Raw genomic sequence first — 12,773 nt, 5'->3', positions numbered from 1 at the left:
ACAGCGCAGTGCTGGATGAGGATGACGTGGGCCCTATGACCAGCAGCTCACCTGGGTATTTCACTGGACTTCATGCTGTAATTTCTCCTTTCCGAAGTGGAAACTCAATGTGAATACCTCCAGCAACCTTCACATTTGAATTCCTCGGCTCTATTGCTCAACCAAACACGCAATCTCTCCCACTGCGTCCTTGTTGCTCCCAAAAATGCATCCTTACTGACCAAGGTAACGTACTCCTCTGTTAGGTGATCTTCTCTCTGTCTCCAATGGAAAAGATAGTCGTCCTAGAGTGGCACTCGAAGTCCACTGAAGAGAGAGATGAGCTTCACTCCTTGGAAAGCTCTTGTGCTGAACAACACTTGTAGCTTAGCTCGACAACAAAAGCAACAATGAAATTTTCAAATCATCAAAAGGCCCCAAATGCTACTCACTTTTTTCTATTTATGTTTGCTCCCTTGGGCCCCACGTGGGTCCCATCAAATATTTCAATCCCCCACTTAGGAAAATCGAACTGCCTCCAAGGGGTGCATATTTTGGGTGGGTGAGTGGCCCCCACAATCCATTAAAAGGCACATCAACCCCCTTTCTCCTAAGTTCTTCCATCAAAATTGCATTAAGCCAAAAATAACAAAATTGCCAAAAATGGTTTCTCCTTACCTTGGGAAAATAATTAGGAAGGGACAATACAATAGCTTGAGAGAATTGTATAATGGAAGATGAAAAAATTATGAAAGAGGCATGAATATAGAAGAGTAGAAAAAATTCAAAGAAAAATTTGATCAAGATGGTCCAGTATGTCAATTCCATTATGATTATTGAAAAAAAAAAGAGTAGCTCACAATTTATTAATTGTATGACACAGGTCCAGAAATTTATTTCAGCATTGTCATATTCAGTGTTCTTCATCAGCCTCAGATGTTAGGAGAGATGGGTCTGATCCTCAGACCCATTAGCTCTTTGTTCTTCTAAGTCATCTGTCATGGCATTCCATTGTATCTTTTAAGTTCTTGCATTGTACCTTTTATATTCATGAATTGTATTTTTTTTATATTTGGTTCTCCCACATTGTATGGACATCATTGTACTCAATAGTCCCTTTGACCTACTTTGTGGTCAATAGTTGGACATAAATATAATTATCTTATCTCATCATCCTCAATCTCTAGATAGGCGATGCATGTTTGACCCTCTGTTAATCATGAGAGAAAGTCCTCATGCCAGATATAATATTAAAGATTTGTACTTAAATCCCTTTTCCAGGCCCCTTTATTTTCTATCCATAACTGACCAGAGTTTATAACATAACAGCCTTGAAAGATAAAATGTCAAAGTGCATTTATGTTGAGTGTAATAATTTTATCTAAATTACCACTGATGATCAACAGAAACTATAATTAAGCAATCAGATTTTCTGAATGTGTATAAAAGGTTCCAGCATACAAATTCCAATATTTTAACATTTCTGAGTTCACGCAAACATAGACCATATTTCATCCAATCCATTGATCAAGAAAAAAGTTTAGGAACTTCGTTTTATCATGAATGATGAAAACTCCCTATAAATCTAAAAGGATTAACTAATATTTTCCCTCTAATTGCATATTATTGAAACACAATATTTTACAGTACAAGTGCCAAGTCCAAAATCTGGAAGTTATCCTAAGCCTCAATTTTCCTGTGAAGACTCACATTGCAGCTAACATGGAAAATGCTGATCTAGCACATGTGACGTATCAATGTATTTGCAGAACATCAATTCAGATGTGTGGGTTTATTCATAGATACATCCTGACATTCATATCCTTAATTTGTATAGGTTTTTGAATGCAGCTTCCAACCACAAACAAATCCCTTTGCTCCAACAAATGCTTATGATGTAGAACCCAAAAAGTAAATTATGAACCAAACCAAGCGACGAAATTTGTCCAATAGTATTGTCTTGACTTGGTAACATGACAACCCATGTGGAATAGTGGATGACTTTATCGTCTTTCCCACCAGTCCGGGATCTTCAGTCTTTTGGTTCGGTGTATAGCCAAGTTAACAGCTGGAAGTTTGCGATGTATCTGCCTCCACAACATATTAACGGCATCATCTTTTTTGGCCGGATACTGGTATTCAAAGTGATGTGCAACCTGTTTCAATTTGTTCCACATTTTTAACCATCTTTCCTTTGGAAATGTCTCTAGCTTTTGCATCAAATATCCAGGCCACACTGCTTCGTTTACTGAAAAGAATAGTGAGAACTCTTGGTAATCAATTTCATCTTCAAATGGTAGTTCAATCCGATCACTCACAATAACAGGAACACAGTGGCTTACAATGGCGTCAAACAAGCGACACGAGGAAGGGGTGTCACCAGCAGGGTGTAAGCAAAACCGTGATGAGCGCATACCTTGCTTGGCCTGGAAAGCAAACAAAAGTACGAACTGATAAGCGTAAAATACATAAATGATAAGATAGTTGATGGAAATAAATCACCTACAAAAAATGGATATCAAAATATGGGATAGATCCGAGGTCTGATGCACTTGTTTGGAATTTTTACCTTGCAAAAAAAATTTTACACCCTACAATATTCTTCAATAAAGTATGTGTTAGTTTTCTTAAGCCCAGATCCAATTTCTAATTTCAATAAAAATAAATTATGCCCATATGCATGCATAGAAAAAAGAAAGTTCCAAACCTGATTTTACACCCTACAATATTCTTCAATAAAGTATGTGTTAGTTTTCTTAAGCCCAGATCCAATTTCTAATTTCAATAAAAAGAAATTATGCCCATATGCATGCATAGAAAAAAGAAAGTTCCAAACCTGATTTTTAAGAAAAAAATACACTCAAGCTTACTAACTTTAAATGCAAAGTGAAAACTGAAAACCATTTACAAAAATTTGACACGAATATTTTACCTAGAAAACCTGAAGGAAAAAAGCCAGTGAACAAGTGATTTTATTATCTCAGCCCCCAGAGAAGAATTCTGAAAATTTATTACAGCAATTGATGAACCTGTACTAGTTCAGAAATCCTGGAAATTGTATGACAGAATTCAGCCCATCTTTCTCCCTCTGCTATATGGCCTCCTTGGAATTTGTGCCACTTCAATAAATAGCACCTGAACACCCCAATCGGCATAGAGTAGATCTGATCCCAATATGTACCTTTGCACACCTATATGGCTTATATAGCCTGTTACCCACCAAAATGGGTAACCCTATAGGAGAAAAATTTTCTCCTATTTTTCACACCCATGCGGCCAGCCAGCAGCCCTTAACAGCCACCACTAGCTGATGTTGTGCCATTATATCTCTGCCCCCTGCATAAGTCATATGTTTCTCACCCATCCGGCAAGAACTCTGGAGGAAGGTGGGCTTCCAATCAAAAAGTACTTTATTCATTTTGCAATCAAATGCCTATGCTTGTTTATATTTGGGCATTTGATATGGATTATAGGGTGACCTGGTAGGAAAAAGGGTGTTGACACTACTTGGGAAACCTTGATTGAGATGGTGTAGTTTCATCTATCTTTGTATCGGACATACCACTTTTCATCATATATTGCAAGCCCTTATCTCGCCTCCATTCATTGGGTTCAAATGACCATTGGTTCTTTGGGATTTGGAACCCATACATCCACATACTTGGGTAGTTACTGTGAACTTTGCTCTGGAAGGTTGATGAAAGAGCATATTATGGCCACAATCAAAACAAAAGAAAGAAAATCAAAATGCAAAAGATGGTCAAGACTTACAAATTCACACATGGGAAAAAGCCTAGCATGAGCTCTACCTCACTCATTATGGCCATCACCTGGTTCCTAGGCCAATGTTGCCCTATCACATCATAAAAAGGAATCCTTGCATGTCCCAGCCCCGATGAGCGATGAACTTCCTCATCATTAAGGGGTAAAAGTTAAAACAACTACTAAACATCATTCAAAGCAAGCTATAACCCTTGCGCTATGAGCAATAATACAAGGAAAGATCAAGAAAAAGTAAAAGGTGCACACGAGGGTTGGAAAAACACAAGCCAAGTTGGTAACTCATGCATCCACGATTGCTCTATCCTCAGATCTATACGCTTAGGATGTGGAGCCCCATCATGCTAGTCCCATTGACCATGGCACTTGGCTATGAAGTCTTATCCCCTTGGTACCATCATTATTATTCACTAACACCCATCAATTGAAGGGTGTATTGAAGAAATGCTACTTCCCCTTAGGGGCTAGAAACACCTAATGGGTTGTCTTTTAGCCACCCCTAACTAGGGAGAAAACACTATTGCGAGTTCAAAGCCCTGTTTTTGGAAGGGTAGCCTTATTTGAAGTATTAAATAGCCCATTATATTCAAGCTTGGTCCACTTAGATACAATAATGATTATTGTCCCTGATGATTGGTTGCTTTCACTAGAATCTATGTTGTGATTGTCAAGTGATTCAGCAGCCCATGTCCTGTTAGGGTCCCACCCTAACCCCCTTATTTATGTAATAAGATCGAGTCATATTTATAGTTAGTAAAGAGTCAATAAAGCCCATATTAATAATTGTAAGTGGTTAACCCACATTTAATGATAGGACCATAGTTAGTTGCAAATGGGCCATGGTATTAGATAGATGGTATTAATAAGAACCATGGTATTGCCCCATGGTATTGCATGTATAAATCCTATATAAAGGATAGAGACTCCTTTCGAGGAGCATCGTGTCTTATTTTGTAATCGAGCTCTGCTCTATTGGAGGTTGCCCCCTCGAAGAGGCAAGTGAACATTGCTTTCTGAATAATAAAATACTTGCTATTATTTTTCACTGTTCTATGTTCTGGGTATATTTCTTTGCATATTTGGTATTCTGGTATCATCTTGCAAGTTAAAAGCATAAGAAGTGGTATCAGAGCACTTTCCAGGGCCGGCGGGATCTCCATTTTTTAACAATTTTTTTCTTTTTTGGCTAGAGATGTGTTTCGGCGTCTTTAAACCACGGGATCTGTCGTTGAGCGCATAAACCTGCAGATTTGGGGAGGCATGCACGCAGGAAATACAAGAGGTAGTCACGCTTGTTGGACTCCCTTGTAACCCCTGTGGGTACCCCTTCGAGTAGTAGCGCATTAGACAGAACTGCGCAGGAATTGTCTTCCAAGTACCTTTTGGTTATATCGGAAGCCCCCTAGCTCCCTTGAAACCTCGCCATAGATAAACCGTCGGTCGTCTTGCTGCTACAGTACACCGAGAATAGCGCTCGGAGAGATTACTCGCTCGTATGATAGGGTAGTCGGGTTGTACGGCTAAGGGTACAGTTGATCCTCTTTGGTTAGTGCCCTGAAAAATTGGGCCGAGTACTACTGTCAGACTCTTATGTATATTGCGATCTGTAGCACCTGACAGTCTTGTAGACCATAGTTCCCTTCTCTATCTCAGGATCACGCATAATCTCTATCAGATCAAATCTCGCAAGTGGGGTTTTGCAGCAACAGCAGCAATCAGTTCCGACATTCAAAATTATCAGAACAGCCATTCAGATCTATTAGATCCATCAGATCCGTAGCAGCAATCAGTTCTGTCGTTCAGATCTATCAGATCAGCCATTCAGATTTCTCAGATCCCTCGGATCCGCCATCCAGATCTGAGTAGTTGTGTGGGTTCCTATACCTGGGCGCGATTTTTTTGGCAGCATTGACATTTCCAAGATTCGGCGACTACAGTATTCCTAAGCAAGGAGTAAAACTCCGTTAGGAGTTCAAAAAAAAAGGAGTCTGAGACCCCCCAGGGCGCTTATTGGTGACTTAGCCCATAAGAATCAGGACGACAAGTTGAGCAAGGTGGTACCATTCAATTGTTAGTGCCAAAAAATTCGGGCGGTCCCAAATTTCAAGTAAATCGGCTCGGTGCATGGTACAAACTAGAAATCAAGCTATGGCGAATGAGAGGATGGACAGCCTTGAAGCATCCTTGAAAGAAATCCAAGCGCAGCTGAAGGGAATAACTACAACACTCTCTATGGGCAAGGCGGAAGCCCGCGAGGAGGCATATATTGGCACTGAACACAGTGAGGGTGAGTCTAGCCAGTCTCTTCACCTCTTTGGCCCCCACCAACAATCCCGTCCGCGACCACCCAAGCTGGACATGTATAAATTTGATGGCTCTCACCCGGCAGCATGGATAGCACAAATGGAGCAATATTTCAATCTAAATTACATCCTGGATAATGCCACTCAGCTTAGTGTGGGTATCATGTACTTGGACAATGAAAGATGGCAATGGTGGCAATGGCATCAATGTTGCTATGGAAGGCCCTTGACTTGGGAGACATTCAAAAAAGCTCTTATGGATCGCTTTGACCATGACTCTGCCTTTTTGGGTCGTCTCACTAAGCTCCGACAAACAGGAACAGTGGATGAATATATTACAGCCTTTGAAGCCTTAGCTTTCCGCACTGGAGGTCTACAAGATGAGTTCTACACAGAATGTTTTATCAGTGGTCTTAAAGAAGCCATACAAGCCCACGTCCGACTACACCACCCTCCCTCATGGCTGGAGGCTTGCAGGATAGCTCGTGAAGTAGAACGTGTGTTAGCGGCCCAGTCCAATCGCCCAAATTTCACTGCCAAGGGTCGCCCCCCATAGGCTCACAGCACTACCCAAACACTCAAGGTTCCAAAGGTGTTACCTGCAGAATGGTGGAAAGAAGAAAGCAAGGATTATGTTACTACTATGATGAAAAATACTCCCCAGGGCATAAATGCAAGGAGCCCAAATTCTTTCAAATTAGTGCTACTGATCACAATTCATCGGAGGAAGCCCCACCACTTGAGGAACCAGAGGAGGAAGAAGAGGTCAACCAGAAGGACAATGTACCTGAAGAACCAGTTACTTCGCTGCATGCCTTGGCAGGGATATCTTCGCCTCAAACTCTCAAAATCAGAGGTTTTATTAAGCATCGCCCAGTAGTAGTCTTGATTGATAGTGGAAGTACACATAATTTTATCCATCAAAGAGTCACGGAAGCAGTGCATTGTTTTGTACGAGCAGTTTCTAAATTCCAAGTCCAAATTGCTGACGGGGGAACAATGAAATGTGAAGACCGCTATGAAAATGTCAAACTTCAAATGGGGGATTATTAGTTAAAGACCCACATGTTTGCCATACACATGGGCGGGTGCAACATTGTCCTAGGTGCTGAATGGCTTCGCACACTTGGCCCAATCACAATGGATTTCCAGGAATTATATATGAGCTTTAAGCAGAACAACCACACACATACCCTCCACGGACTCCAGGCGGGAGATCCCTCTATCATCAACTCACATCGGATGGAAAAATTGTTAAAAAAGGGCCATCATGGAGTTATAGCTCAATTAAATGCCATTCAGGGCTTCGAACCCAATTCTCTTCAAATTCATCCTGAGATGCAACAGATCTTAAACAACCATCTTCCAATCTTTGACAAGCCTCATGAGCTTCCACCCTCGAAAGGGGAACATGATCATAGCATCACTTTGGTCCCAAGGGCCCAACCACCAAATGTGCGCCCATATAGATATCCGTTCGCCCAAAAGAATGAAATAGAAAAAATAATCAAGGAACTTTTGGAAGCAGGCGTCATTCGTCCCAGCATTAGTCCTTATTCATCACCAGTGGTCATGGTGCTTAAGAAAGATGGGGAATGGCATATGTGTTCAGACTTCAGGGCCCTTAATAAGTTGACAATCAAAGATAAATTTCCCATCCCGGTTGTTGATGATTTGCTGGATGAACTAAATGGGGCTCAATTCTTCACTAAGCTTGATCTTCGCTCAGGCTACCACCAAATTCGCATGAAAGAAGTCAACATTCCAAAGACTGCTTTCCGAACTCATGAAGGCCATTATGAGTTCCTGGTCATGTCATTCGGACTTCGTAATGCCCCATCCACTTTTCAGAGCCTTATGAACCACCTGCTCAAACCATATCTCAAACAATTTGTCCTTGTTTTCTTTGATGACATCCTCATCTATAGTCACACTTGGGCCGCACATCTTTAGCATGTAGATCTGCTCTTGCAACTGCTCCACAAGCATAAATTATTTGTTAAGATGTCAAAGTGTTCTTTTGACATGGAAGAAGTTGAGTATTTGGGCCACATTGTGGGGCGTGAAGGTGTCAGGGTGGACCCCAAAAAAATCCAGGCAATGCAGGATTGGCCTCAACCTAAGACCTTGAAGAGCCTGAGAGGATTTTTGGGTCTCACGGGCTACTATCGCAAATTTGTCCGCAACTATGGTCGCATTGCGAGGCCCCTCACTCAACTCCTCGAAAAAAAAAAAATCCTCTGGAATGATGAAGCAAAACAGGCCTTTACAGCTCTCAAAAATGCCATGTGTTCCACTCCAGTCTTAGCACTTCCCGACTTCACCAAATCTTTTGTCATTGAATGTGATGCTTCAGGTACAGGTATTGGGGCGGTCTTAATGCAGGAAGGTCAACCCTTGGCCTTCACAAGCCAACAACTAAGTGGGAAGAATCTGGGACAATCTACCTATGAGAAGGAGATGATGGCCATCTTACATGCAGTAGATACCTAGCAACCATACTTATTGGGGCGACGCTTCCAAATCCGCACAGACCATCAAAGCCTTAAATATTTTTTGGAGCAACGCCTATCCTCACCACAACAAAATAAATGGCTCACCAAAATGCTGGGATATGATTATGAGATAATTTACAAGAAAGGGCACGAAAATATTGTAGCAGATGCATTATCTTGCCAATTTGAGGAGGAAAGTACCCTGCTCGCAATTTCCCTTCCCATTCCAGAATGGATTGAAGAGGCTCGCAAGGAATGGTTTTCACATCCCTGGCTCTCCCAACTCATTACTCAATTGCAGGCGGATCCAAATTCCACAGAGGGCTACTCGTGGCAGGATGAGATTCTTCGCTACAAGGACAGAGTCGTAATATCACCAACATCCACCCTCAAAAGCCGCATTTTGGCGGAGTTGCACTCATCTCCCACTGCAGGACATTTAGGCTTTCAGAAGACGTATGCTCGCACTCGAAGATCATTTTTTTGGACAGGCATGAAAAAGGACATTCTTACTTTTGTAGCTGAATGCGACGTCTGTCAGCGCCACAAAGGAGAAACAGTCAAAGCACCAGGCACATTACAACCATTGCCCATCCCGGCATCAATATGGATGGAGGTTTCTATGGATTTCATTACAGGTCTTCCAAAGTCAGGAAATAAGTCAGTCATCATGGTGGTTGTGGACAGACTTTCTAAGTATGCTCATTTTTGTGCCCTACCCCACCCTTTTACACCGACTTTGGTCGCTCAATCTTTCCTGGATCAAATCTTCAAATTGCATGGCATGCCCACTTCCATTGTGTCTGATCATGACCCGGTCTTCACCAGTAACTTTTGGCAGGAACAAGGTACCCAACTACAACTCATTACTTCCTATCGTCCACAAACTGATGGTCAAACTGAAGCAGTCAACAAATGTCTGGAAACCTACCTTAGGTGTTTCACTTCAAAAAAGCAACATCTCTGGGTACAGTGGTTACCTCTAGCTGAATGGTGGTATAACACCAACTATCATGCCACCACCAAAATGACTCCATATGAAGCAGTTTATGGTCAACTCCCTCCTTCCCCTACTTCTTATATCAAAGGGTGCTCGAAGGTACAAGCAGTGGATCAACTCCTACAGAACCGCACAACCATGCTAGTCATCTTAGAGAGAATCTTCATCAAGCTCAAAACCGCATGAAGCAACAAGTAGATCAACATCACTCAGAACGCCAATTTCAAGAAGGGGATCAGGTATTTTTGAGGTTGCAACCATATAAGCAAACATCACTCAAAGACAAGGGTTGTCAGAAACTCTCTCCAAAATTCTACGGACCATATCAAGTACTTCAGCGCATTGGAGAAGTGGCCTACAAGCTAGCTTTGCCACCCACTGCAAAAATCCATCCAGCTTTCCATGTCTCATGCCTCAAGAAAGTGATTGGGAACAATTGCAGAATTCAAACCAGTCTACCTGAACTGGATGAAGAAGGGTCAATCTGGCTCCGACCTGAATAGGTCTTGGAGACACGAGAACGGCACCTACGTGGCCGCGTGATCAAGGAAGTCCTCGTCAAGTGGAAAGACACCTCTCCGGAAGATGCAACCTAGGAACCAGCCACTATTCTTCAGCAGTTTCTGTAGCTTCAGCCTTGAGGACAAGGCTATTCTTATGGGGGAGGGCATGTTAAGGTCCTACCCTAACCCCCTTATTTATGTAATAGGATTGAGTCATAGTTATAGTTAGTAAAGAGTCAATAAAGCCCATATTAATAATTGTAAGTGGTTAACCCGCATTTAATGACGGGACCACAGTTAGTTGCAAATGGGCCATGGTATTAGATAGATGGTATTAATAAGAACCATGGTATTGCCCCATGGTATTGCATGTATGAATCCTATATAAAGGATAGAAGCTCCCTACGAAGAGCATCGTGTGCTATTTTGTAATCGAGCTCTGCTCTATTGGAGGTTGCCCCCTCGAAGAGGCAAGTGAACATTGCTTTCTGAATAATAGAATACTTCTTGTTATTTCTCACTGTTCTATGCTCTGGGTATATTTCTTCGCATATCTGGTATTCTGGTATCGTCTTGCAGGTTAAGAGCATAACATGTCCTAAGCACCTTACCCATAGGTACCCAGGCCTCCAGAGAAGCACATTGGCACCTACAGGTGAAGCCTTCAGAGCCATGGGCCTTCAAGCAGCAGCATAGCATCACACACAAACTTGGGCACCTTCTGCCCTCAGAGCATTTTGATACTTTGCACTACATTTGATGACTTCTTGGGATAATGCACTTGGATCCAGCACACCCCTAGGCTAGCCTTAGCACTTTGAGAGGGATGACAACTAATCCAACGCCCAAACGAGGATGGTCTCACCCCTTGAGACTTGGGAGGGCTAGCACCACCTTGGAAGCCCTCAACGTTGGAGCAAAGATGGATATTATGAGTAGATAGAGACCCATGAGAATCCTCCTCTAGTACCCCAACTGGATTCTGGGACCACAATGAGCCATTGGCAGAGAATTGAGAGGTAACCCTCAATTGATGATTTTTAGGTGCTTCTGCATCACATTTGGCACTCTAGAGACCAATGATTGGCATTTGGAGATTCTTCTATGCATGACATCAGCCTAGAAGGCCTCATAGCTTACATGTGATTTATCTTGTCACCTCGAGGGTTTTAGGATAAAATTATGTCTTGTCCTCATATAAATAGAGGAGAGGATCATTTTCATTTCATCATCATCACTTGTGAACTCAATCTCTCTTATGAGAATTTCGACCTCTCGTATCTAGCGGAGAGATGTAATCTATTGAGTGAATTTTGTTTTGGAGCTATATTCTTGTCTTTGGAGAAGTTGCCTTTGATCAATGATTGGATTGTACATGCACATTGTCTTGTAAGTGCTTTCTTAATGAAAAATGTATGATTTCATGTCCATGTATGGAATAAATAGATGATCTAGGTTAAATATTGTGCCCTAATTTTGTTGAAAATCAATTTCAATGGAAACTAGGTTATATTTTTGAATGCATTACGCATAGTATGATATGTGAATGGAAATCCCCTTGGTGATCTCACGTTAGGTCTCCTAAGTGAATTTTGATCCCTCAAAAAGGTAATAGTTAGGGTTTTGGTGCTAGGGCATCAAAATATCCTTACTCCTTTGCAAGTTTTAGCCAATCTAAAGAATCCATAGACTCCATCAACCCTAGGACTAGGCACTAGTTAGGATTTGTTGGTGATCAAGTCACTTTTCATCCATAAACTCAAACTTTCTCTCTCTTCATCCAATTCGGCCCTCTTAAGGCAAGCATCCCAATTAGGGCTTAGAGCTAAGTTACCAGAAAACGGATACAGGAACGGGGTTTGAAACGGATACGGCAAATTTTCAAAAAATCTGGATACGATACGGCAGGAAACGACACATAATAAATATAAAATAGAGATATATATATATATATATATATATATATATATATATATATATTAAAAATAAAAAATTCATATTACCATTCATATTTCAGAATCTAAATTATCATCTATGATCTATCATGATTCATGATTCATCATCATCAATTCAAGTTTCAACTTTCAACATATGCCATATGGCATAAACATTCAACATTGCCATCATCATTAACGATTATTATAACATTCATGATTCAAGTTTCAAGTTTCAACATATCATCAAGTTTTTGTTTCAAATTTCAAACATCAAGTTATCTAATATCAAGTTTCAAACTTTCAACATGACAAGTTACACAAACACCATCATTACCAAGGTCCAAAACTAATAATGCATACTAATTACTACATACTATGAAAGTACAAAATGAACTATGACTGGCAGTCTACTATCATTACTCATAATTCATATGGTTGTTCAAAAGTTTAAAAGTTAAAAATTAAAACACCATTCATGCCACTATAATGTTTCACTTCCACATCCTCTCTAGAAGTGGCACTGGGAACATTGCTGCCATGTCCACTTGAAGATGCACCTATTCCCAATGATGGCTCTGAATCAAACAAACTCATGTGAGACATGGCATTCAATGTCATATCCAAGTCAGGCAACTCTGGTTCCACGTCCCATAATTTGGTGGGCCCAAATTTGTATTCATCTCTCTTGTGTGACAGAAGGCGAAGGTTTGAATGAACATACACTAGTTCCTCAGCCTTCTTAGAGCCCAATCTGTTTCGCTTCACTGAATGGATGA

General features: G+C 41.1%; 1 protein-coding gene across 4 annotated transcripts in view; it reads right to left on the bottom strand.

Moving 5' to 3' along the window:
- Nucleotides 1-1,502: 1,502 nt before the first annotated feature.
- LOC149239873 (Exostosin family protein) overlaps nucleotides 1,503-12,773 on the bottom strand; it is a 135,892-nt gene continuing 124,621 nt past the window's right edge. For all 4 annotated transcript variants that reach the window (XM_089373563.1, XM_089373564.1, XM_089373562.1 and 1 more), the window contains one exon: nucleotides 1,503-2,405. In XM_089373563.1, coding sequence (XP_089229689.1) covers nucleotides 1,983-2,405 — 423 coding nt within the window. In that variant the 3' untranslated portion in view covers nucleotides 1,503-1,982. The remainder of the gene's footprint in view (nucleotides 2,406-12,773) is intronic.

This window comes from Pinus tabuliformis, chromosome 8 (genome assembly GCF_031772625.1).
Source record: "Pinus tabuliformis cultivar Carrire ecotype Pingquan chromosome 8, CPIR1, whole genome shotgun sequence".
NCBI lineage: Eukaryota > Viridiplantae > Streptophyta > Pinopsida > Pinales > Pinaceae > Pinus > Pinus tabuliformis.
The sequence above is the reverse complement of the archived record's forward strand: the minus strand, read 5'-3'. Positions and strand labels throughout refer to the sequence as shown.